The sequence below is a fragment of the Aulonocara sp. 'chitande type north' Nkhata Bay genome, linkage group LG6, assembly GCF_057382095.1.
Source record: "Aulonocara sp. 'chitande type north' Nkhata Bay isolate Kocher_YH1m ecotype deep benthic linkage group LG6, A_spYH_male_GT1.1, whole genome shotgun sequence".
NCBI classification, from domain to species: domain Eukaryota; kingdom Metazoa; phylum Chordata; class Actinopteri; order Cichliformes; family Cichlidae; genus Aulonocara; species Aulonocara sp. 'chitande type north' Nkhata Bay.
The window spans coordinates 22,473,191-22,500,652 of record NC_141349.1 but is presented as its reverse complement, the minus strand read 5'-3'; the positions used below and the strand labels follow the sequence as shown (position 1 = coordinate 22,500,652).

Genomic DNA, 27,462 nt, shown 5'->3' with positions numbered 1-27,462 from the left:
CGCTACACCGCCGCATTAAAAAGGGGACACATGGCTGCATATGTGGATAGCAGATGTTCCTGTCAAACCTGTGCTGCTGAGGTTAATGATTTGCTGGTTATCTCGTACTTAGTACTTGAGCGTGGAGTTTGGAGTCTGCCCTCCGCTCCGATAAAACAAAGCAGAAGAAGCTTGGAGCTGCTTTGCCTTTCCTTTTTTTGGCCCTGTGGTGCCACTTCATCCATTGACTGATTTTTAAATTCATCTGGCCGCAGAGAGAGGACGCACAATGCTGACTTTTGTTGTGTTCTTGATTTGTGCAGCCATATCTGTCTCAGCTTCTGCCAAAGGTGAGTTGATGAGTCTTTCTGAGGGGACTTTGGGGATGTTTAGAGGAAAGCTGTCAGTTATAGCGAAGCCTGATTGAGTTTATTTGGGACTAGAAGATTGATATCTTGATTTGTAGGTATTGGTCAAAACTCTGGCACTTTGCTGTTTTCTTGAGGCGTTTACAGAAAAGAAATGTTTGTTAGTTACTGATGGGCTTGTTGTTCCTTGCTTCTTGCTTCTGAGACACTGAAACTTTCAAAGGCACAAATGAATGAATGCTGGCAGGAAAACAACCATCACATTCAATGTCAGTGGAGTGGCTTCCCATATAGTGCTGTTTGATGAAATCACCAGCTTATAAGAGGTAAAGGAGACCTAACATAAAAGCACGTAATATGTGCCATTTGTAATGATGACTGGCTTCAGATCTCTCTGAAATATCCTTTGAGGTTTCCCAGGGAGCAAAAAGATCCACAAACTGATCAAATAGGCTTCAGGGTGCACAGTGACCCATGATGAAATCAAATACTGACACGTCAGTCTGTCTTCCCCTGTGGAGTAATCTCATAAAGGGTGTCACTAATAGAGCCCGGGAGAGAGTTTTATCTTCTCTCACTTGGAGCACACCCAGTTAAATGACCGCTGATTGAATCACAACAGCTCTACAAACGTACCCACTATGCAGTTTGTCCATTTATATCAGGGAATTTGTTGAAAAATATATGTTTTTAATATGAACAAGTTACTTTGATATAACTGGCAGTGTATGCGGCACCTCAGTTCATCTCAGCATTGCTCTGAAGTTAAATTAAAAGCTCTAAACTTTCAAATCTGCACATCACTTCCTCTAAGTGTTTTAATAATCAGTCTAAAAGCTATTTATTTGATGGCATTTAAAGTTTTCTACTAAGCAGAAACTTTTCAAATGAAATAAATGACCAAATTATGTCTTAGACTTTCTACAAACCTGAGCTGTTGTGTTATTGGTGTGATTTTCTGAGAAACACTATCAGCTTATCAGCAACTATTCCTCAAATGTAAGAATTTGGAGCCTCAATGATTTAACTACACACAACATTATTCTCTTAAAAATGACAAACACTTGCTTTTTGAAGTGGTGGATTACTATTTCACTCTCATGATAATAATAGTAATCATAATCATAATAATGATGCATTGTCTGAGCTAAAAGTCTTTTCATAGATGATTGTAACCCGATGTTTGTTCACAAGCTGTGCTTCCTGTGTTTCTTCAGGTGCTGCTGCTGGACCCCGGCTGAACAACAACCAGCTGTACAAATTCAGCTACACCACTGAGGTTCTGGTAGACAGAGCCAGGGGGTCAAAAGAGGGCAGTGCTGGCTACAAGTTCTCAAGTGATGTGAACGTTAATCTGGTTTGGAGAGATCAGAGCAACAAGGATGACCAGCTGATTCAACTGGCGGTATGTGGACCCGAATCTATGCTGAGAGAGGACATAATGAGATTATATCGTACATTAATTTAATGTTAACTCTAAATTCATTTGAATGAAACGTTTTACTCAAGCTAGCTTGTGATAGAAAAAGAAGAAAACAAGCTTTTTGTTATAATTAATCAATCTCTCTTTAACAGATCTCAAATTTGAGGATAGAGCCTGTGTCGCCCAGATCAGAGAAAAAGAACATCCTACATGGATCCACAACCGAAAGTATTTTGGGAAAAAATAAACTAGCAGCTCTAACAAAGCCTTTCTTGGTGCATCTAAAAAATGGAAAGGTAAGAAAACCACTGTTGTAGCTTCAAAGGAATCTCTGACCTAATGTAATTGTCAGCTTTTTTGGAATGACAGTCATTATTTTCTTCTTCTCTTTTAAATGGAAGGCATGCTGATATAGGTAGTGATAGAAAGTCAGTACTGTCCTTGCAGAACTCACAGCACTGTTGCTGTCATCAGAGAGTTAATGAGTGTACTTTCATTATACTGAAGTGATGATGCTGGCAGCGGAAATACCAGACAGATGTGTGCATGCATGTGCAAAGGTCAGCTGGTTCAAAGGGTCAATAAATGAATGAATGAATGATGGAGTCTGACTAAAAGAGGGACTTTGGGCTTAAAACTTTAATAATTATTTAATAATTATTTAATAATTAAATATAATAATTATTATATGGTCTGTTTCAAAGCTTTATACTTTAGACGAGCATGAAGCGTGATGAGACTGAACTTTCATGTTGGCAGCTTGTTAAAATAAATCTAATAAGACTTTGTAACCAGTTTTCATTCAATAATTGTCACATTTAACAATGTATTAAAAATGTATCCATCCATCCATCCATCCATCCATCCATCCATCTTCATCCGCTTTATCTGGGGCCGGGTCGCGGGGGCAGCAGCCTAAGCAAAGAGGCCCAGACCTCCCTCTCCCCAGCCACCTCCTCCAGCTTATCCGGGGGAATACCAAGGCGTTCCCAGGCCAGCCGAGAGATATAATCTCTCCAGCGTGTCCTGGGTCTGCCCCGGGGCCTCCTCCCGGTGGGACATGCCTGGAACACCTCACCCAGGAGGCGCCCAGGGGGCATCCTTGTCAGATACCCGAACCACCTCAGCTGGCTCCTTTCAATGTGGAGCAGCAGCGGCTCTACTCTGAGCCCCTCCCGGATGGCCGAACTTCTCACCCTATCTCTAAGGGAGAGGCCAGCCACCCTTCGGAGGAAGCTCATTTCTGCCGCTTGTATCCGCGATCTCGTTCTTTCGGTCACTACCCACAGCTCGTGGCCATAGGTGAGGGTAGGGACGTAGATCGACCGGTACATTGAGAGCTTCGCTTTTACACTCAGCTCCCTCTTCACCACGACGGACCGGTGCAGCGTCTGCATTACTGCAGCTGCAGCCCCAATCCGTCTGTCGTTCTCCGGCTCCCTTCTCCCATCACTCGCGAACAAGACCCCGAGATACTTGAACTCCTCCACTTGGGGCAGGAACTCATCCCCGACCCGGAGTGGGCACTCCACCCTTTTCCGGCTGAGAACCATGGCCTCAGATTTGGAAGTGCTGATCCTCATTCCCGCTGCTTCACACTCGGCTGCGAACTGTTCCAGTGCGAGCTGGAGGCCCTCACCCGATGAAGCCAACAGAACCACATCATCCGCGAAAAGCAGAGATGAGATTTTGAGGCCACCAAAGTGAAAGCCCTCCGCCACTTGGCTGCGCCTAGAAATCCTGTCCATAAAAATTATGAACAGAACCGGAGACAAAGGGCAGCCCTGGCGGAGCCCATCACCCACCGGGAACGAGTCCGACTTATTGCCGGCAATGCGAACCAAGCTCTTGCAACGGTTGTATAGGGATCGAATGGCCCGTAGCAATGGGCCAGACACCCCATACTCCCGCAACACCTCCCACAGGACACCCCGAGGGACACGGTCGAATGCCTTCTCCAAGTCCACAAAACACATGTAGACTGGTTGGGCAAACTCCCATGCACCCTCAAGTATCCTTGAGAGGATAAAGAGCTGGTCCAGTGTTCCGCGACCAGGACGAAAACCGCATTGTTCCTCCTGTATCCGAGGTTCGACTAGCGGACGAACTCTCCTTTCCAGCACCCTGGCATAGACTTTCCCAGGGAGGCTGAGGAGTGTGATCCCCCTGTAGTTGGAACACACCCTCCGGTCCCCCTTCTTAAAGATGGGGACCACCACCCCGGTCTGCCAGTCCACAGGTACTGCCCCTGATCTCCACGCAACATTGCAGAGGCGTGTCAACCAAGACAGCCCTACAACGTCCAGAGCCTTCAGGAACTCGGGGCGGACCTCATCAACACCAGGGGCTCTGTCACCAAGGAGTTGTTTAACTGCCTCAGTGACCTCGCCCCCGGAAATTGGTGGGTCATTCCCCTCATCCCCAGACTCTGCTTCCTCCTCGGAAGACGTGTCAGTGGGATTAAGGAGGTCCTCGAAGTATTCCTTCCACCGCCTGACAATTTTCTCAGTCGACGTCAGCAGCGCTCCGCCAGCACTATACACAGTGCAGGTAGAGCACCGCTTTCCCCTCCTGAGACGCCTGACGGTTTGCCAGAATCTCTTTGAGGCAGTCCGAAAGTCTTTTTCCATGGCCTCTCCGAACTCCTCCCACACCCGAGTTTTTGCTTCAGCCACTGCCTGAGCCGCATTCCGCTTGGCCTGTCGATACCTGTCGGCTGCCTCCGGAGTCCCACAGGCTAACCAAGCCCGATAGGACTCCTTCTTCAGCCTGGTGGCTCCCTTCACCTCTGGTGTCCACCATTTGGTTCGGGGATTACCACCACGGCAGGCACCAACCACCTTGCGGCCGCAGCTCAATGCAGCAGCTTCAACAATGGAGACGCTGAACATGGTCCATTCGGACTCAATGTCCCCAGTCTCCCTCGGAATGCTGTTGAAGCTCTGCCGGAGGTGTGCGTTGAAGATCTCGCGGACTGGGGCCTCTGCTAGACGTTCCCAGCACACCCTCACTACGCGTTTAGGTGCACCAGGTCTGTCCAGCGTCCTCCCCCGCCACCTGATCCAACTCACCACCAGGTGGTGATCAGTTGACAGCTCAGCCCCTCAATGTATACATTGTAATGCAATACAGTATAATACAAAGACCTGCAATAACTTGTTTGAAGCAGTGTGTTCTATGAAGAGAGCACAACCTGCAAAAAAAGGGTTGAAAGTTAAATAAATGTCATTGAAATAAATTATAAAAAATATATAAAAACTGCTCATCTAGAAAATCCTGACTAGATAGAAAAGCTAGACGATAATATAATAAAAAAATTATTTTTGTGGTTTTTTTTTTTTCTATTTTTCAAATTTTGATTTGTTTTTAACACATTTTTAATATGTGAAAACTGAGACAATCAAATATATAAGATTAGCAGAGAAAACAAAACAAAAAGGGTTTTTTTTAAATGTAACTATCTGGCATAATTATATTTGCTCTTTTCAATATGTTTTATATCTTTTTTTTAACTTTTACATTTTAAATTTAAAATTTTTAAAATATGTTCATATTTATTTTTTGGGCTTTTTGCTGATAATAATTTTTAACAATTCTTTTAACTTTTCATATATTTTAACACATTTGTAATAATTGTGTGGATGCTTTAAGCATCCACACTATTGAGTTCCTGTTTCTCTTTATTGTGTGGATGCTTTAAGCATCCACACTATTGAGTTCCTGTTTCTCTTTATTCTTTATTATTATTATTCTTCAAGTTGCTTCCGTACACTTTTCGCCGTAGAACTACTTCCACAATTTTCAGCCGATTTTCACCGTTCAAATTTTAAACTATTCTGCTATTTTTGCTCTTTCCGGCTATGACTTTTGCTATTTTTTGCTATTATACTTTTTAAAATATTAAGCTTTTTTCCTTTAATTTGTCCCATTGAAATGAATGGGAAACTTCAGCAATTCTGCTAAAATTTGCTTGTTTTTGAAACTTAACTACTTCCTCATACTTTCACCTAGAACAACCATTCAAATTTTAAAATGTTCACAAATTATTGGGCTATTCAGGTATGATTCAGCTTTTTCAAATCTTTTACTGTTTTACTTTTATGCCTCTTAAAGTTTTGAGTTGCAAAATTGTGATTTTTCACAAAATACATGTGTTGTTATGGTTGCTATGCTCTTGGCTTCCAGTGTGCCACTGAAGGTTTTGCAATTTTCACTTCATGTCCGAACAACTTCCTGCTACTTGCTCAATTTTCACTCAACTTCCACAAATTATACATCAAAACGTAGGTATTTTTGCTGGCTTTCAGAAAATGTCACCATCATTGTTGTGGGATTTATATAATTTTGGCAAATCTCCTCAGACTAACACAAGGTCAGAAAACTCTCCATATAAAGTCAATGGAGAGTTTGTTCAAAATTACCGCTGCATTTCTGTAATGAGAGGCATATTCGAATCGTCATATCTCCTTAACGAAGCAAAGTTAAGACATGAGGCTTGTCCCGGTATATCTTCAGACACTCGTGACGCTCACAATTCAAGAATTATTTTCTCACCTATTACCGTTCTGAAATGAGTTGGACTTGTTTGAGGGTAGGAAATTTGTCCTTCGCTCAGATTTCTTCAGATTTCAAACTGTGGAAATGAACCACTTTTTTCTCTCGTCATAACTTTTTGTTGGATTTCCACAGAGACCTGAAAATTTCCATGATTGTTCACCAAACCCTGCTGTCTCTTACGGTGAAAGAATGATATCAATACTCCAAATAGATTTAGAGTTAGAAAGCGTTGTTTGAGGGCAAGTCAAGGCAGTTTTTGCTTCGCTCTACTCAGTTATGGTGCATTAGAAGTCAAATATCTTTAATAATTCATATTTTAATGATAAATTGTAAACACTGGAAGATTCCCCCATCTCTTCTGAACAAAACGGTGTAAGAATGACCGCTCTAGCCCCTACGGTTAGGAAATTATTTTCATTTGTTTGAGGGGAGTCCTCACTATGAGAAATAGGCTGCAATAATCCTGTGCCTCTCTGTGCTGCGTGTGTAAAAAGAGGCACATGTTTTGGCGGGAAAAAGTACACAGGCTCTCTGATTGGTGGATTCAAATTCAGCAGCTCCCAGGCTGACCTAGAAACTTACTTCTCTCTCCCTGTGCATTTTTTTGCTGATTTTTTCATTTAACAAGTATATTTGAGGGACCCTCAGCATGTTCAGCATTTTTTCAGCTGTCCATTTTGCTTTTCCAATTTTTCTGTTTAACTTATTACTATTGTGCTAAATAATACTATTTCTGCTATTTTATAAGATTTGTGCCTAATATAGTATTTCTGCTAAATTACAATATTTCTGCTTTTCATACTATTTGTGCTAAAACATAGTATTTCTACTAAATGTAGTATTTATGCTTAATCATACTATTTCTGCTTTTTATGGGATTTGTGCCTAATATAGTATTTCTGCTTTTTATAGGATTTTTGCTCAAACATAGTATTTCTACTAAATGTAGTGTTTATGCTTAATCATCCTATTTCTGCTTTTTATAGGATTTGTGCTTAATATAGTATTTCTGCTAAATTATAGTATTTCTGCTTTTTATAGTATTTGTGCTAAAACATAGTATTTCTACTAAATGTAGTATTTATGCTTAATCATAGTATTTCTATATATTTCTGCCAGGTCCCCAGGCAGCCAATCCTCTGTGAGGACTGAGAAATTCAAATTTTCAAATCAGGGCCTGCACGGCTTCCCAGCCAATCATATATGTGTCCTGAGGCATTCAAATTTGCATATTGGGGCCTTCATGGCTTCTAAGCCAGCCAATCATATCTGAGGGCTGAGGAATTCAAATCCACAAATCAGGGCCTGCACAGCTTCCCAGCCAGCCAATCATGTATGTGGGCTCCAGGTATTCAAATTTGCATATTGGGGAATTCGTGGCTTCTAAGTCAACAAGTCATCCATGTCATATATCTCTAAAAATTCATATTTTAATGATAAATTGTCAACACTTGAAGATTCCCCCATCTCTTCTGAACAAAACGGTGTAAGAATGACCGCTCTAGCCCCTATGGTTAGGAAATTATGGTCATTTGTTTGAGGGGAATCCTCACTATGTGAAATAAACTGAAAGAAGCAGGTCTATGTCTCTGTGCTGCGTGTGTAAAAAGATGCACCTGTTTTGGCGGGAAAACGTAAACAGCCTCTCTGATTGCTGGATTCAAATTCAGCAGCTCCCAGGCTGACCTAGAAACTTAGTCCTCTCTCCCTGTGTGTGTGTGTGTGTGTGTGTGTGTGTGTGTGTGTGTGTGTGTGTGTGTGTGTGTGTGTGTTTAGTGGGAGAGAGAGGACCCTGCCCTTATTTGACAGCATGTCATTGTAGGATTTAAATTGAACATAGTTAGACTGGTTGACTGGATTAGAGCCTGTGTTTGTGTGTCCCTCTGTGCATTTGTGTTTCAATAAGTTATTACTATTCTGCTAAATCATAGTATTTCTGGTACTTTTCGGTACTTGTGCTAAATACAGTATTTCTGCTAAATCATACTATTTCTGCTTTTCATAGGATTTATGCCTAATATAGTATTCCTGCTAAATTATAGTATTTCTGCTTTTTATAGGATTTGTGCCTAACATAGTATTTCTGCTAAATTATAGTATTTCTGCTTTTTATACTATTTGTTCTAAATTATAGTATTTCTGCTTTTTATAGGATTTGTGCTTAATATAGTATTTCTGCTAAATTATAGTTTTTCTTCTTTTTATAATATTTGTGCTAAAACATAGTATTTCTACTAAATGTAGTATTTATGCTTAATAATAGTATTTCTATATATTTCTGCCAGGTCCCCAGGCAGCCAATCCTCTGTGAGGACTGAGACATTCAAATTTTCAAATCAGGGCCTGCACAGTTTCCCAGCCAATCAAATAAGTGTCCTGAGGCATTCAAATTTGCATATTGGGGCCTTCGTGGCTTCTAAGCCAGCCAATCATATCTGAGGGCTGAGGAATTCAAATCCACAAATCAGGGCCTGCACGGCTTCCCAGCCAGCCAATCACATATGTGGTCTCAGGCATTCAAATTTGCATATTGGGGAATTCGTGGCTTCTAAGTCAACAAGTCATCCATGTCATATATCTCTAAAAATTCATATTTTAATATTAAATTGTCAACACTTGAAGATTCCCCCATCTCTTCTGAACAAAACGGTGTAAGAATGACCGTTCTAGCCCCTACGGTTAGGAAATTATGGTCATTTGTTTGAGGGGAATCCTCACTATGTGAAATAAACTGAAAGAAGCAGGTCTATGTCTCTGTGCTGCGTGTGTAAAAAGATGCACCTGTTTTGGCGGGAAAACGTAAACAGCCTCTCTGATTGCTGGATTCAAATTCAGCAGCTCCCAGGCTGACCTAGAAACTTAGTCCTCTCTCCCTGTGTGTGTGTGTGTGTGTGTGTGTGTGTGTGTGTGTGTGTGTTTAGTGGGAGAGAGAGGACCCTGCCCTTATTTGACAGCATGTCATTGTAGGATTTAAATTGAACATAGTTAGACTGGTTGACTGGATTAGAGCCTGTGTTTGTGTGTCCCTCTGTGCATTTGTGTTTCAATAAGTTATTACTATTCTGCTAAATCATAGTATTTCTGGTACTTTTCGGTACTTGTGCTAAATACAGTATTTCTGCTAAATCATACTATTTCTGCTTTTCATAGGATTTGTGCTTAATATAGTATTTCTGCTAAATTATAGTTTTTCTTCTTTTTATAATATTTGTGCTAAAACATAGTATTTCTACTAAATGTAGTATTTATGCTTAATAATAGTATTTCTATATATTTCTGCCAGGTCCCCAGGCAGCCAATCCTCTGTGAGGACTGAGACATTCAAATTTTCAAATCAGGGCCTGCACAGTTTCCCAGCCAATCAAATAAGTGTCCTGAGGCATTCAAATTTGCATATTGGGGCCTTCGTGGCTTCTAAGCCAGCCAATCATATCTGAGGGCTGAGGAATTCAAATCCACAAATCAGGGCCTGCACGGCTTCCCAGCCAGCCAATCACATATGTGGTCTCAGGCATTCAAATTTGCATATTGGGGAATTCGTGGCTTCTAAGTCAACAAGTCATCCATGTCATATATCTCTAAAAATTCATATTTTAATATTAAATTGTCAACACTTGAAGATTCCCCCATCTCTTCTGAACAAAACGGTGTAAGAATGACCGTTCTAGCCCCTACGGTTAGGAAATTACGGTCATTTGTTTGAGGGGAGTCGTCACTATGAGAAACAGACTGCAAAAATCCTGTGTCTCTCTGTGCTGCTGCGTGTGTAAACAGATGCACCTCTTTTGGTGGGGAAAAGTGCACAGCCTCTCTGATTGGTGGATTCAAATTCACCAGCTCCCAGGCTGACCTAGAAACTTACTTCTCTCTCCCTGTGTGTGTGTGTGTGTGTGTGTGTGTGTGTGTGTGTGTGTGTGTGTGTGTGTGTGTGTGTGTGTGTGTGTGTGTGTGTGTGTGAGAGAAAGGCTTTTAATGGGATGATCTCATTCTAAGATTTAAATTCAATATATTTAGACTGGTTGACTGAATTGGATCTTGTGTGTGGGTCTCTCTGTGCATGTGTGTTTCCTCATGTGTACATATTTGTGATTGTGTGGCTGTAATAAATGTTTTTGCAGATTTTTGTCATTTAACAAGTATATTTGAGGGACCCTCAGCATGTTCAGCATTTTTTCAGCTGTCCATTTTGCTTTTCCAATTTTTCTGTTTAACTTATTACTATTGTGCTAAATCATACTATTTCTGCTATTTTATAAGATTTGTGCTTAATATACTATTTCTGCTTTTATAGGATTTGTGCTTAATATAGTATTTCTGCTAAATGTAGTATTTATGCTTAATCATACTATTTCTGCTTTTCATAGTATTTGTGCTTAATATAGTATTTCTGCTAAATTTAGTATTTCTGATTAATTATAGTTTTTCTACTAAATCATAGTACAGTATTTCTGCTTTTTATGGGATTTGTGCTAAAACAAAGTATTTCTACTAAATGTAGTATTTGTGCTTAATCATACCATTTCTGCTTTTTATAGGATTTGTGCTTAATATGGTATTTCTGCTAAATTATAGTATTTCTGCCAAATTATAATATTTGTGCTAAAACATAGTCTCAATTTAAAATTACAATATTCATAGTTCATCACAGTGTCTCTGGTAAATCACAATATTTCTGCTCTGTTGTACTATTTTTCTAAATCATAGTGTTTCTGTAATGTTTAAGTATTTTTGGCTAAATATATTCTTTCTGTTATCTTATACTATTTCTCCTAAATTCTTGTATTTTTGAGAAGTTATCATGTTTCTGGTAAGTTACAATATTTCTGCTAAATTCTGCTATGCTATTGTATTTCTGCCAAGTATTATGTTTCCTCTAAGATATTGCAGTTCTGCTAAGTTATTCCATTTTAGCAAACTTCTTTTGCTTCTGCAAAGTTTTTACAATTTCTGCAACTTTTCAGCTTTTTCAGCTACTTTTTGCATACAGCTTCAGCTTTAAGCATCCACACTGCATTTTCGCAGGAAATGCAAATTTTTCTAGTTCTTTATTATTCTTAGGACTTCCGTACACTTTTCGCCGTGGAACTACTTCCACAATTTTCAGCCGATTTTCACCGTTCAAACTTTAAACTATTCAGCTATTTTTGCTAATGCCGGCTATGACTTTTGCTATTTTTAACTATTATACTTTTTAAAATATTCCACTTTTTTCCTTTAATTTGTCCCATTGAAATGAATGGGAAACTTCAGCAATTCTGCTAAAATTTGCTTGTTTTTGAAACTTAACTACTTCCTCATACTTTCACCTAGAACAACCATTCAAATTTTAAAATGTTCACAAATTATTGGGCTATTCAGGTATGATTCAGCTTTTTCAAATCTTCTACTGTTTTACTTTTATGCCTCTTAAAGTTTTGAGTTGCAAAATTGTGATTTTTCACAAAATACATGTGTTGTTATGGTTGCTATGCTCTTGGCTTCCAGTGTGCCACTGAAGGTTTTGCAATTTTCACTTCATGTCCGAACAACTTCCTGCTACTTGCTCAATTTTCACTCAACTTCCACAAATCATACATCAAAACGTAGGTATTTTTGCTGGCTTTCAGAAAATGTCACCATCATTGTTGTGGGATTTATAGAATTTTTGCAAATCTCCTCAGACTAACACAAGGTCAGAAAACTCTCCATATAAAGTGAATGGAGAGCTTGTTCAAAATCACCGCTGGATTTCTGTAATGAGAGGCATATTCGAATCGTCATATCTCCTTAACGAAGCAAAGTTAAGACATGAGGCTTGTCCCCGAATATCTTCAGACACCCCTGACGCTCACAATTCAAGAATTTCTTTCTCACCTATTACCGTTCTGAAATGAGTTGGACTTGTTTGAGGGTAGGAAATTCGTCCTTCGCTCAGATTTCTTCAGATTTCAAACTGTGGAAATGAACCACTTTTTTCTCTCGTCATAACTTTTTGTTGGATTTCCACAGAGACCTGAAAATTTCCATGATTGTTCACCAAAGCCTGCTGTCTCTTACGGTGAAAGAATGATATCGATACTCCAAATAGATTTCGAGTTAGAAAGCGTTGTTTGAGGGCAAGTCAAGGCAGTTTTTGCTTCGCTCTACTCAGTTATGGTGCATTAGAAGTCAAATATCTTTAATAATTCATATTTTAATGATAAATTGTAAACACTGGAAGATTCCCCCATCTCTTCTGAACAAAACGGTGTAAGAATGACCGCTCTAGCCCCTACGGTTTGGAAATTATGGTCATTTGTTTGAGGGGAGTCGTCACTATGAGAAATAGGCTGCAATAATCCTGTGCCTCTCTGTGCTGCGTGTGTAAAAAGAGGCACATGTTTTGGCGGGAAAAAGTACATAGGCTCTCTGATTGGTGGATTCAAATTCAGCAGCTCCCAGGCTGACCTAGAAACTTACTTCTCTCTCCCTGTGCATTTTTTTGCTGATTTTTTCATTTAACAAGTATATTTGAGGGACCCTCAGCATGTTCAGCATTTTTTCAGCTGTCCATTTTGCTTTTCCAATTTTTCTGTTTAACTTATTACTATTGTGCTAAATAATACTATTTCTGCTATTTTATAAGATTTGTGCCTAATATAGTATTTCTGCTAAATTACAATATTTCTGCTTTTTATACTAGTTGTGCTAAAACATAGTATTTCTACTAAATGTAGTATTTATGCTTAATCATACTATTTCTGCTTTTTATGGGATTTGTGCCTAATATAGTATTTCTGCTTTTTATAGGATTTTTGCTCAAACATAGTATTTCTACTAAATGTAGTGTTTATGCTTAATCATCCTATTTCTGCTTTTTATAGGATTTGTGCTTAATATAGTATTTCTGCTAAATTATAGTATTTCTGCTTTTTATAGTATTTGTGCTAAAACATAGTATTTCTACTAAATGTAGTATTTATGCTTAATCATAGTATTTCTATATATTTCTGCCAGGTCCCCAGGCAGCCAATCCTCTGTGAGGACTGAGAAATTCAAATTTTCAAATCAGGGCCTGCACGGCTTCCCAGCTAATCATATATGTGTCCTGAGGCATTCAAATTTGCATATTGGGGACTTCATGGCTTCTAAGCCAGCCAATCATATCTGAGGGCTGAGGAATTCAAATCCACAAATCAGGGCCTGCACAGCTTCCCAGCCAGCCAATCATGTATGTGGGCTCCAGGTATTCAAATTTGCATATTGGGGAATTCGTGGCTTCTAAGTCAACAAGTCATCCATGTCATATATCTCTAAAAATTCATATTTTAATGATAAATTGTCAACACTTGAAGATTCCCCCATCTCTTCTGAACAAAACGGTGTAAGAATGACCGCTCTAGCCCCTATGGTTAGGAAATTATGGTCATTTGTTTGAGGGGAATCCTCACTATGTGAAATAAACTGAAAGAAGCAGGTCTATGTCTCTGTGCTGCGTGTGTAAAAAGATGCACCTGTTTTGGCGGGAAAACGTAAACAGCCTCTCTGATTGGTGGATTCAAATTCAGCAGCTCCCAGGCTGACCTAGAAACTTAGTCCTCTCTCCCTGTGTGTGTGTGTGTGTGTGTGTGTGTGTGTGTGTGTGTGTGTGTGTGTGTGTTTAGTGGGAGAGAGAGGACCCTGCCCTTATTTGACAGCATGTCATTGTAGGATTTAAATTGAACATAGTTAGACTGGTTGACTGGATTAGAGCCTGTGTTTGTGTGTCCCTCTGTGCATTTGTGTTTCAATAAGTTATTACTATTCTGCTAAATCATAGTATTTCTGGTACTTTTCGGTACTTGTGCTAAATACAGTATTTCTGCTAAATCATACTATTTCTGCTTTTCATAGGATTTATGCCTAATATAGTATTTCTGCTAAATTATAGTATTTCTGCTTTTTATAGGATTTGTGCCTAACATAGTATTTCTGCTAAATTATAGTATTTCTGCTTTTTATAGGATTTGTGCCTAACATAGTATTTCTGCTAAATTATAGTATTTCTGCTTTTTATACTATTTGTTCTAAATTATAGTATTTCTGCTTTTTATAGGATTTGTGCTTAATATAGTATTTCTGCTAAATTATAGTTTTTCTGCTTTTTATAATATTTGTGCTAAAACATAGTATTTCTACTAAATGTAGTATTTATGCTTAATAATAGTATTTCTATATATTTCTGCCAGGTCCCCAGGCAGCCAATCCTCTGTGAGGACTGAGACATTCAAATTTTCAAATCAGGGCCTGCACAGTTTCCCAGCCAATCAAATAAGTGTCCTGAGGCATTCAAATTTGCATATTGGGGCCTTCGTGGCTTCTAAGCCAGCCAATCATATCTGAGGGCTGAGGAATTCAAATCCACAAATCAGGGCCTGCACGGCTTCCCAGCCAGCCAATCACATATGTGGTCTCAGGCATTCAAATTTGCATATTGGGGAATTCGTGGCTTCTAAGTCAACAAGTCATCCATGTCATATATCTCTAAAAATTCATATTTTAATATTAAATTGTCAACACTTGAAGATTCCCCCATCTCTTCTGAACAAAACGGTGTAAGAATGACCCTTCTAGCCCCTACGGTTAGGAAATTACGGTCATTTGTTTGAGGGGAGTCGTCACTATGAGAAATAGACTGCAAAAATCCTGTGTCTCTCTGTGCTGCTGCGTGTGTAAACAGATGCACCTGTTTTGGTGGGGAAAAGTACACAGCCTCTCTGATTGGTGGATTCAAATTCACCAGCTCCCAGGCTGACCTAGAAACTTACTTCTCTCTCCCTGTGTGTGTGTGTGTGTGTGTGTGTGTGTGTGTGTGTGTGTGTGTGTGTGTGTGTGTGTGTGTGACAGAGAGAGAGAGAGAGAGAGAGAGAGAGAGAGAGAGAAAGAAAGGCTTTTAATGGGATGATCCCATTCTAAGATTTAAATTCAATATATTTAGACTGGTTGACTGAATTGGATCTTGTGTGTGGGTCTCTCTGTGCATGTGTGTTTCCTCATGTGTACATATTTGTGATTGTGTGGCTGTAATAAATTTTTTTGCAGATTTTTGTCATTTAACAAGTATATTTGAGGGACCCTCAGCATGTTCATCATTTTTTCAGCTGTCCATTTTGCTTTTCCAATTTTTCTGTTTAACTTATTACTATTGTGCTAAATCATACTATTTCTGCTATTTTATAAGATTTGTGCTTAATATACTATTTCTGCTTTTATAGGATTTGTGCTTAATATAGCATTTCTGCTAAATGTAGTATTTATGCTTAATCATACTATTTCTGCTTTTCATAGTATTTGTGCTTAATATAGTATTTCTGCTAAATTTAGTATTTCTGATTAATTATAGTTTTTCTACTAAATCATAGTACAGTATTTCTGCTTTTTATGGGATTTGTGCTAAAACAAAGTATTTCTACTAAATGTAGTATTTGTGCTTAATCATACCATTTCTGCTTTTTATAGTATTTGTGCTTAATATAGTATTTCTGCTAAATTATAGTATTTCTGCCAAATTATAATATTTGTGCTAAAACATAGTCTCAATTTAAAATTACAATATTCATAGTTCATCACAGTGTCTCTGGTAAATCACAATATTTCTGCTCTGTTGTACTATTTTTCTAAATCATAGTGTTTCTGTAATATTTAAGTATTTTTGGCTAAATATATTCTTTCTGTTATCTTATACTATTTCTCCTAAATTCTTGTATTTTTGAGAAGTTATCATGTTTCTGGTAAGTTACAATATTTCTGCTAAATTCTGCTATGCTATTGTATTTCTGCCAAGTATTATGTTTCCTCTAAGATATTGCAGTTCTGCTAAGTTATTCCATTTTAGCAAACTTCTTTTGCTTCTGCAAAGTTTTTACAATTTCTGCAACTTTTCAGCTTTTTCAGCTACTTTTTGCATACAGCTTCAGCTTTAAGCATCCACACTGCATTTTCGCAGGAAATGCAAATTTTTCTAGTTTATTTTTTAAATTCTAGTATTTTTGCTCTTTTCATCTTGAAAAAAATTACACTATTAACACATTAAAACCTTTTTGAAGGAAAAAAGTGATGCAGTTATTTCTCACACCCAGTGTGTGGTGCAGTCAGTGAAGAGTTTTTTGTGTGTTGTTCAGACTTGTTTCAGACATCGCCTTCACTGGTAGATATGGATGCCACACTTCATCCAAACCTATTTAAATTTGTGTCTTGTACTGATCTGTAACTTCTGTAACAGGATTCAAGAAAGTCTCACACATTTTAGCTAAAATATCATCTTAGATCCAGTTTGGAGAAAAGTTTTGAGTGTATGTGAAATACGATAGAGTGTCTCCCTTGGTGTTGTTAGTTTATTTTTACCGATGGCAAGCTGTGGCAGGAAAAATACACAGAGTAGCAGTGGAGTGTCTATTTATGGTGGTCCTATCTGATATTGTGGTTGGGGGGCCACGAATAAATTACATACTGTAAAGGAGACACTGTAGGGTGATGTAACTGGCTGATCCCTAAACTCATGACTGAGAGTCAAAGTCCATTATTGAGCCAAACTGAAGCCTCATTGGAGAAATTTGTGGTGTGATAAATTTAAATATATGGTCAGTCTGATCTGAATCATTTCAAGTCTGTTTACCAAAAAGCCTGAGAGTGATACAGCCGCATGATTCACAATATATCTGAGAGCACCATTTGCCATGTGTTGCATGTGTCTACAACATCAATAATACATTTGAGGTGATTTAAAAACACCCTGGATCTCTCAGTGTGCTCCTCAAAGAACTGACATGTTTCTTTTTCAATTGTTTCAACATACTCAACTCTTAAGTACTTAAGTTAAGTAACTTCCAGACTTCTAGTGTGTTTGTTTGTGTTGAAAGTAGAAGTGTGATGTCTTATATATTTTAAACTAGAATGATTTGAAAATATATTATAACATTGCATTATACTATTTCTCCTTCAGGTCTTTTATTTTATGTGCTAATGCTAAAGTCATTCTAAGTTTTTAACATTTTTTATCTGCACTTCAAAGAACAGCGCTAATGCCTGCACGTAATGCAAATAGTCCCTGATGTCACAACTATGCACACATGTTTCTGTACACGAGTGCGCAAAGGAAAACTGACACCTGTAAAGCCATTGTCAGTTGCAGCATGCACAAAACGGAAGGTTGTTTGCCTCAGTTGCTATTTTAACTGCTGGTGCAGTTTGATATGCATTGTTTGAGAGCATAAAATTCTGCTCTGACATGTTGCTTTCTTTTTACATCTACACTGTAGGCAAAAGCATTTTATTCCTACCGGTCAGAACCTGCAACAGTCAAGAATCTAAAACGAGGCCTGGCCAGCTTGCTGCAAGTGCAGCTCAGTACTGGGAAGGTTGTAGAGGTTAGTGACAAACTAATCATTTCACAATCATTTTTAACATACATCCATGTACGTTACTAATAAAAACAAGCTGTCTGTTTAAACAGAATGATGTGTCTGGGAGGTGTACTGTTGAGTACAAGGCAGTAAAAGGTCAAGTAACAAGAACCAAGAATCTAGAGACATGTAAGACAGAAGAGGCTGGATTTACCACTCACAGTAAGGTCAGTCAACATCCAGAACAACTCCAACTCTAACCATACTAAACACTAACTTTTGCAAGCTGATTTCTGAAGTATTTCTGAATCCCGCCCCCTCCAGGTCCTGGGTGTGAGTAGGAAGTCCAGTTCTGTTACAGTGTTCACACTTGAAAATGGTTTCATCCGCTCAGCTGAGGCTGAAGAAACACACTCCCTGGCTGTTAATGCTCGCAGATCTGTTGCAGCTAAAGTCTCGTCCAGGTAAGTACCCTGACTGGGAATTCATCTGAGATTCCGTGTTTTATAACTGCACACTTCAAATTGTACTTCCTTCTATCCTAGGCAAAGCCTGAAATTGGTTGGTACAGAGGCAGGACCACTGGAGGCTGCCGGGAAAGATGCTGCTGCAGTTGTCAAGTCAATAGATGCCAAACTGGCAGCTGTTGGTATTGCGGCTGAGAAGGTCAAATCTGAGTGCAAAGGCTGCCCATCGGTGAGTAACTGTTTACTTACAAATCTTCACTGTCACACAGCTTTGTTCTCATGGATGCTATGGCTGCTCCTCCCTGACCCTGGTTCTGCCAGAGGTTTCTTCCTGTCAAAAGGCAGTTATTCCTTCCTCTCCCCTTATAAGGGGAGTTGCCTGATTGTTGGGGATCCCTCCCTACTATAGATACTATAGAGATGTGTAGAACGCCTTCAGGCAACTGTTGTTTTGATTTGGTGCAATATACTGTAAATAAAATGTAATTGATCTGAATATTTCACTATCTTTTCTTTTCTTTTGTTATGGTATTATCACCCATGTATAGCTAACATAGCTTATCTGGCTCTGAGAATTAATTCGCTATTATGTATTTCTATTCACATAAATAACACGTCTCTTTAAATTTGTATTAACAGGACAGGGAAAGGTCTTGTACTTGTGTTTCCTCTCCAGGAGCACTTTTCATGCATTTAAACCTTGTTCTGAATAGGAAAAGTGGTTTCAAGTTGAGCTGTTCAAGTCATTAAAACAAAATGACTTGTAATAGTACAGTCTTGGTAAACAGATACAGTTTATTTTTGTACTTTGATTACTAAGTGAAGATGATCTGTGTTCTAATCCCCTCTCCCCTGTGTTCTTCCTCTTAGCTTTTTGAACATTGGCAGGCTGAGAAGAAGCAGCTGGAGCCAGAGAGCCTGTCCAAAACCAGGGCTCCTCGGAGCTTCCTGGCCCTCATCCAGACCATTAGGAAGGCGCCCAAGGACGAGATCCTCAAAGTGCTGAGGAGTGCCAGCAAGACGTCTCTGTAAGTGAGAGCCTTGCTCCATATGTATATGTGTGTGTGTGTGTGTGTGTATATGTATGTATGTATGTATGTATATATATATATATATATATATATATATATATATACATACATACACACACACACACACACACACACACACACACACACACACATATATATATATATATATATATATATATATATATGTATGTATGTATGTATGTATGTATGTATGTGTATATATATGTATGTGTATGTATGTATAAATAATTATAATTTTGTTTTTTGCATCTTATTTCCTCTTTACTGCTCTGCCCTGTTTAACTTCTTTCTGCTGGTATCAGACCTCAGGTTGTTGATGCTGTAACATCCTCCCAGACCTCTGAATCCCTGGATGCCATGCTTGAATTCCTTAACTTCACTGATGCCAAAGGTTTGGTTCTGCAGGAGAGGTTTCTCTATGCATGTGGCTTTGCTTCACATCCCAATGAGAGAATGCTCCAGGCCCTGCTGGTGAGTTAAAGGAAAGTTTAAGAATTTCTCCCACTTAGAAGGTATCGTAAGAAACTGGTGCCCTCTAGGTAATAAGATAATAATGCAGGATTCACTCCCAGTTGGTTGTAAACAAAGAATAATTTTGCTTAAGTTACCTGCCAGCAGTCAGTGTTTTCAGCAAATTGTTATAAGGAACATTTTCCTTTCAGGATATTTCTAAAGGGAAGATCGGCAGTACTGACATCAAAGAATCTGTGGTGATCATTATGGGAGCCCTGGTCCACAAACTGTGTCAGAAAGGAGGCTGCAACTTACCTGTGAGTCATCTAAAGAAGAAGTGACACTGAACAAAGCCCAGCATTTCTTAAGGGCCAGAAAGTGTACCCTACATACTGGAATATACTAGAAATGCAATAAAAATGACCAACAGTTAACTGATGATTTTTCTGCTTCATGTTTGTCTCTCAGATCGTGGAGCAGGTCAAGAAGATGATATTGAACGCTCCCGACAGCACAACTGTTGAGTTGGAGGTCCAGATGTACCTTTTGGCCCTAAAAAACTCTCTCCTGCCCGAGGCCATTCCTATTTTCACCAAATATGCAGAATCAGAAGTGGGAGCCTACAACACCATTGCCCTCACTGCCCTGCAGAGATACGATGTGAATCTCATGACCAGTGAGGTATGTATCGAATATTACTCTGTGGTTAAACAATTACACACAAATACTTTCCTGCCAGCTAATCTTTTTTTTTTTTTTTTTAGGTCAAGCAAACAGTGAACAGGGTTTACCACCAGAATCGCCGCATCTATGAGAAAAATGTGAGAGCCGCCGCTGCTGACGTCATCCTCAGTAGCAACCCCACATACATGGAGGTGAAGAATCTGCTTCTGTCCATCGGAAACTTGCCACATGAAATGAACAAGTACATGCTGTCAAAGATCCAGGACATCCTACGCTTCCAGATGCCTGCCAGGTGTGTTACAGGAAAATAACCTGTCTCTGCATCATAGCTCAGAAGGACTTGACAGTTATATGATGACAATATATTAAAACTGTTAAATAGGTTTCCCATTTTTTTTTCAGCAAAGTGCTAGGGCAAGCTATGAAGGACATGATTTCTTGTAACTATAACCGCTTTGCAAAGGTTGGATCATCATCTGCATTTTCAGGATTCATGGCTCGTAAGTGACAAAAGAATGACATTTTTTTTAATTGTGATGAAATATTAAAAGTAAGTCAGCTTAATTAAAGAAAATATCAATCTTTGACTATATAAGCAAACACAGTTACATGCATACTAACTGAGTACTTCTAATGTCTTGCTCCCTACAGAGTCCCCCGATCTGACCTCCACATACAGTTTGGACATCTTGTATTCAGGCTCTGGGATCCTCAGAAGAAGCAACATGAATATTTTTGGTGCTACTAACGAAGCAATGCTACATGGATTACAGGTGAACTTAAAGAGTTTCATAAAATCACTGAATCCTCAAAAATAGAGCGAATTACTGAAATAAATGGGAACATTTCTCTTCCAGGTGGCGATCGAGGCCCAGGGTCTGGAGACTCTGATTGCTGCCACACCTGATGAGGGGGAGGAAGACCTGGAGTCCTTTGCCGGGATGTCGGCTCTGCTTTTCGACATCCAGCTGCGTCCTGTCACCTTCTTCAAGGGTTACAGTGACCTCATGTCTAAAATGTTCTCCATGACTGGAGACCCCATCAATGTCGTGAAGGGTCTCATCCTGCTCTCGGATCATTCTGAGGTAAGATCCCAATCACAGTTATCAGCTGTTCCCAGAAGCCTTTCCACTCCTTCAAAAACAGTGTCAGATTTGCAGATTGTAGTTCACTCTGTTCAAGGAAAAGCAGCACACACTTAAAAACATACACGTGTACACTCTGTGTGAAGTCAGAAGTGCCGTCATTGTTGCTACATCACGTTGCCACGTGGATGACTAAGAGTGCAATAAGCAGACTTTGACACTGGAGACGGAGGCTGAAGAGGCTTAACGCTGAAGTCAAACTTAGCATAAATGTCAAGAAAGCGTAGAGGAGGCAGGGCAGAAAAAGCTCACATGAGTCATGCTGGGCAACACACGTCTTTTTCACTTGGTCAGATGCAACGACTATGTGTACACAGACACAGAGAGGAACGGGTCACACTTAATAACTCCAGCTGTCGAGGTGAATGACGCAAGTGTGAGTAGGGTCTAAATGTGTGAAGCTGAAACAAGGATGAGGTATTGTGAAACAGGTGCTATTTTAAAAACAGTGCTTTTTTTAAATTTTACTTTCATATGATACTCTATCCCTTTTGTATTGGCTTTTCGGTGGAAATACATGGAATCGGTTCTGACTTCAGTGTATCCATAGAAAAGGGTTACTTCCTGTCTGTGACTGTGACAAGCTCATTATTTCCTACAAAAGCAGATTTCAATCTAGAATCTTTCTGTGTATACAAAAGCCAAGTTGATCATTGTTATTTTCTATTTTGGACTGAATTCAGACATTGATCATTTTATTTTTTGTCAGCTTGTGAGTATTTATGTTGTCGACTTAATAAACTATTGTTAGTTTGGGTAGTCGAAGTGATTCATTCTCATTCATGACTGATATATAATTATGTTTGTCAGAGTGTGATGAAGACTTAGAGTTAATATGGTCTGGTGTGTTTTTTCTCATTTTCTGGCCTAATATACACAAAGAATAAATGTGATATGAAGTTTAAACTAGAAAAGAAGTTTCTTGTTTTCCTAGGGTTAATTTCCACATGCTTACAGCACTTAATATCTAGAAAGACTCACATTTCTTTCTTTTTCTTTTTTTGCAAACTATCTTAATTTCAATTAAGCATCCATTGTGGGATTTCTTCTTATTTGCTGTCTTTCAGGTCATCCAGCTCCAGTCTGGTCTGAAGGCAAGTGCGGAGTTTCAAGGAGGTCTCGCCATTGACATTTCTGGAGGCATGGAGATCAGTCTGTGGTACAGAGAGTCCAAGACCAGTGTTAACAACAGGTACATTGAAATAAACAACTTTTACCATAAAACAGCGTACAACACAGCACAAAAAGCCTTTTGATAGACAGACAGTTCTTAGAAAACACTCTCTGCAACTGAACGTCGATTCTAAACCCCATCACTCCACTGCAAATAGATTTCTGTTGATGTTGGATTTACGTGAACTTTAGACAGTCTATAAGTGTTGTCTGATTCATTTGTTCCATCTGCACTTTGGATTTGCTCCAGTATTGTGCTTCACTCCTGTCTCACTGGTAGGGTTGTGTGGCTATGACATCAGGTCTGTCTGGTTCTCTATTTTAAAAACATTACAGTCAATGCACAACAGTAACTCAATATCAGTTAGCTGTCGGCATCCGGTGATGAAAGAGTAATGCTACAGATTTTTAATATTCATATGTGGTTTGATGGACTGCACATCAGTGCTCATGTCCTGCATCTAGAATGTTTAAACTTGAGTCCCGGAGCTGGTTAATTAATTAAGTGATTAAAGAGAAGCTTCAGAATGATTCACTGTGATGATGATGTTAGAAACAATGCCTTGGTTTGTAGACCATTGTTTGGAGGGGTGTTCGCAACTTGAAGTTGGACTTCAGGACTGTTTGTGTGCAGGGGAATGGCAGAGGCAGGTGAATGGATCAGCATAGCTGTACCTCTTCCACTCTGATAATAGAGTGGCAGACTATCTATAGAAGCAGAACAAACCACATTGGTATCTCACCATGTCTACATGAGCAAAGTTTTGACTATTTAGTGCTCAGGCATTAGGGTAGACATTGGGATTGGGCTTATATATGTACCTTTCCCTCTGTGAGTGTCTTCTTAACTGAAACTTGCTTGACTTCTGTTCACTTTATCCTCATTCATATGATAAACCCCACCAAGAAGTAGGCTTATACTGGCGGTATCACCAGTACGTTGATAGCATATTAGAAGGAGAAGCACATTATAGTCAGTGGTGGTTCTATAGTCTGTTCATAGGGTTCACCTCCAACAAGCATTCATCACCACTGTGTTATAAATAATCTGACATGAAGAAAACAATTCTTACTTGACTGTGACGTGTCATGACCAACAGAGGAGGCAAATTTAACGAGTAGAGAAAAGAAAATATTGAGATGCTAGCGGAAGTTATGTAATAAAAGCACCTCTGCCAAACAGTAAATGATAGACTAGACAGCTTTTAGTTATTTAGCATTATATTTAATTATCAGCTACACTCACCAAGTTTTGCTATTTTTTTTCATTCTCAGAAGGTTAACGGCTTTTTTTTTTTTTTTTACTGAGTGGCTGTCCTCGCTGTCATTAGGTTTGTTTAAACAGAATCATGCACTCCACTTGCAGTGTCAGGGAGTGGAGTCAGGTGGGGGCCCCAGTAAATTAGGTCAGGTCTCTCCTACTGTCACTGCAAACTTTGCACATTGCAACTACTGTGGTTGCTCACTCACCAGACCAAAGCACAGATTTCAAACGGTCTAATGTCCATTCCTTGTGTTTCTTGGCCCAAACAAATCTGTTCTACTTGTTGCTTTTCCTTAGTAGTGGTTTCTTAACAGCTATTTGATCATAAAACCCTGACTCCTCTGAACAGCTGATGTAGAGATGGGGTGCAGTGACTGCGCCTGAGGACACATTCAAAGTTTTGGCAATTTTCTGGACTGACTGACCTTCAGTTCTTAAAGTAATGATGGACTGTCATTTCTCTTTACTTAGCTGATTGGTTCTTGCCATAATATGAATTCTAAAAGTTGTCAAATTGGGACAATCAGTTGTATACCAACCTGACTTCTGCACAACACAACTAATTGTCCCAACCCCATTTAAGAAAGCAAACTCCACAAATGAACGAGGCACACCTGTGAAGTGAAAACATTTCAGGTGACTACATCCTGAAGCTCACTGAGAGAAGGCCAAGGGTTTGCAGTGCTTTCAACAAAGCAGGGGGTGGCTATTTCCAGGACCTAAAATATTAAACACATTTAGTTATATTTTTTTTCCTTTGCTTCATAATTCTATATATCTTGTTTCATATATTTGATGTCTTCAGTATGTATCTACAATGTAGAAAGTAGTAAAAAAAAGTGCATCCAAACTTTTGACTGGTAGTGTATTCCAACTTCAGACCTACAAAGCCAAGAGTCCCAGCATTGTCTGTTGAACACATTGTTTTGATTTGGCTGTGTTTTCAGAGCAGCATTAGTAGTCACTGGCAACGTTACTGTGGACATGGACTTTTTAAGAGCGGGTGTGGAGGTCAGCTTTGATACAGAAGCATCACTGGACTTCATTACCACTGTCCAGTTCTCAGAATACCCCTTCCTGGTGTGCCTGCAGATGGACAAATCTACCTTCCCAGTCAGGTACTAAATAATAAAAAAAATGTTGCCATCTTTGAATAATCTCTTATATTACTTAACTTTTTATTTGTAATGCTCTTCCTTCAGTGAATACCTGACCAAGTATGAGAGCCTGCCATCAGGGAAGAGTGTTGTATCTCGCAAAGGCAGAAAGACACTCATTCCTGGTTCCGAATTCCCTCTTCACCAGGAGAACTCGAACATGTGCAAGAGGGTTTTCGACTCCAACTGGTAGAAAAGAAACCGTCGGTTTTCCACACGCCCAAGTGCTTCACTGCATTCAGGGACAGCAGCCACACCTCTGGTGTGACACAGCAGGTTGTGAAAAAGCAGTAAAAGACCATAAGAAAAGAAAAGTGGTGCATTTTTTTTATTATTAACAACACATGCAATGTTTACATTCCTGTGAGTATTTAAGTAATTGTAATTCAAGCTTTGTTTCCAATCAGGGATCCTTTCTTTGTGTTTTTATGGATTTATTTGAAAATATATTTATGATGGGCACATACAAGATGTATGTTTTATATGATGTGAAATACTCAGCATGAATAGTGCCACTGTAATCTTCTCCAACACAGTTACAGCAAAGAGAAACATGTAAATATCAGACTTCAGAGCGCAGGTTAACTCAGAACACATGTGCTCTTTTCCCGATCCAATTCTTCTTCTTTCTTTCTTTCTTTTTTTTTTTTTTTAATTAAATGTATTTTAAAGAGGAGTAGTTTATTGTTTTACATCACTGTATAACCCTTGACAAGCTTGAAATCACTTCAGGGTAATGTTCTCAATTAATTCAGTCTTTTACAATCTTATTGAAGATTTAAGTTGCTCCTACAAAGTTAACAGATTTGTTAGCTTTGTCATTACTTTATGAATTATCAGATGAAAGCTGAATCAATAAAAGTGAATCCATTACCATAATTTATTTTTATTTTTTTGTATAGGAATATAATTGGTGTTTGTCTGAAAATGTTTGGGCACAACATGAACTTCATTCCATGTTAAGGAAACAGATTGGTTAACAAAAAGTGTACACTAAAAAATAAAGTTTTACATGTCAAAGTCGCTATATTTGTCTATTTACCCCATGAAAGCGATTGAATGTATGCATGTACAGTGCTGCGCAAACATTTTAGAGACAAAAATAAACTCAGGATGCTTCTAAAAACTATTTTATGTTTTAATTTTTGTCCTTATGTTCATGGAAAGTAACACGAATAGAAACAAATTAGGACTGTCTTGTGATGTGATTGCACCAATTACAACACCCGGCAACATGTTGGTGGATTCGGTTAGGATGCTTTGTTTGAATTTGGCTTTCAACTAGATCTTAATCACACACCTGCAAAGTTTTGTGATGGAGTCAAGTTGAAATCACAATCTAAAATAATATTGCAACTTTGACATAAATTAACCTTAGCTTCCTTGAGTATTTGGCAAGTATGTAGTTCCAGGTATCTTGGAGAACAAGCAGCAGTTAGTGAATTTAAATAGTCTTCTGTTTCTTTATGCTATCCAATACTGACTCAGAGTTCAAGACGTTAATCTGTATTCAAAATCCAGTGCTCTTTGGGAGCTGTAACGTCTGCAGCACTCCCAGTTTTCTGTTTCTGCGGTTGCTTCAGAATAAATGTGGGACTGCTTCATTTCCTCTGTTGGTACTGCATGATAAATAAAAATCTAACTTACACAAAATGTGGCTAAATTTGATAAAGACCCTCAAGTAACATCATCTACTTATATTTTCAGAAAGCCTACATGTTAACACCACTGAGCTTGCATAACAAAAACCGAGCTCAGTATTGACTGTTCTCCTCCTCATTACAAACATGAAGACAACACTGGCCCATTGTCATGATCCTGGGTCTGCTGACCCAGCGTTTTGTGTTTAGTTTATGTAGCCTTCAGGTTTCCTAAGTTCATCGTTTTCATGCCTAGGTGTTTCTAGTTATTTTCCCCTCGTGTTTCCACCATGTTAAGTCTCCCCTGCTTTTCATGTATTTCATGTCTGTGGCTTATGTTGTCAAGTTCAGGTTGTCATGTCTATGTCTCACTCTGTTTCCTGTTTTATTGTGAAGAGGTCTGGCGTTTCTGTGTTCATCGTGTTCAGTTTTACTCTCCCACTGTGACGTCATTATGTTCATGTGTGCCAGCTGTTTCCCCAGGTGTTGCCACTTCCCTCATTATCTTCCTGTGTCCATTTAGTCTGTGTGTTCTCAGTCATTCTTTGTCAGGTCGTCCGTTGTACTCACCCGTTGTACTCGTCCGTTGTTTCCTATGTCTCCGCTCCAGGTATCCCTGTCAGTTTGTTATGTTTAGAGTTTTCTATGTTTTGTTTTAGTTCACCCAGTTTAGGTCATTGTTTAGTTTTCATCGATTCCCTATTATTTTGTACCCTCGTTTCTTTCCTTAATAAACGGCTTGTTTTGTTATTCACATCTCA

At 39.0% G+C, this 27,462-nt stretch overlaps 1 protein-coding gene across 1 annotated transcript; it reads left to right on the top strand.

Annotated features, from left to right (window-relative positions):
• On the top strand, positions 1-27,462 carry mttp (microsomal triglyceride transfer protein). The gene is made up of 18 exons (XM_086295672.1): positions 1-329; positions 1,565-1,752; positions 1,923-2,066; positions 17,583-17,690; positions 17,777-17,893; positions 17,991-18,130; positions 18,212-18,362; positions 19,004-19,161; positions 19,488-19,656; positions 19,848-19,955; positions 20,107-20,319; positions 20,403-20,614; positions 20,725-20,822; positions 20,974-21,095; positions 21,180-21,407; positions 22,535-22,659; positions 24,852-25,022; positions 25,107-27,462. The coding sequence occupies exons 1-18, from the start codon at positions 269-271 to the stop codon at positions 25,252-25,254; spliced, it is 2,661 nt and encodes an 886-aa protein (XP_086151798.1). The 5' UTR covers positions 1-268; the 3' UTR covers positions 25,255-27,462.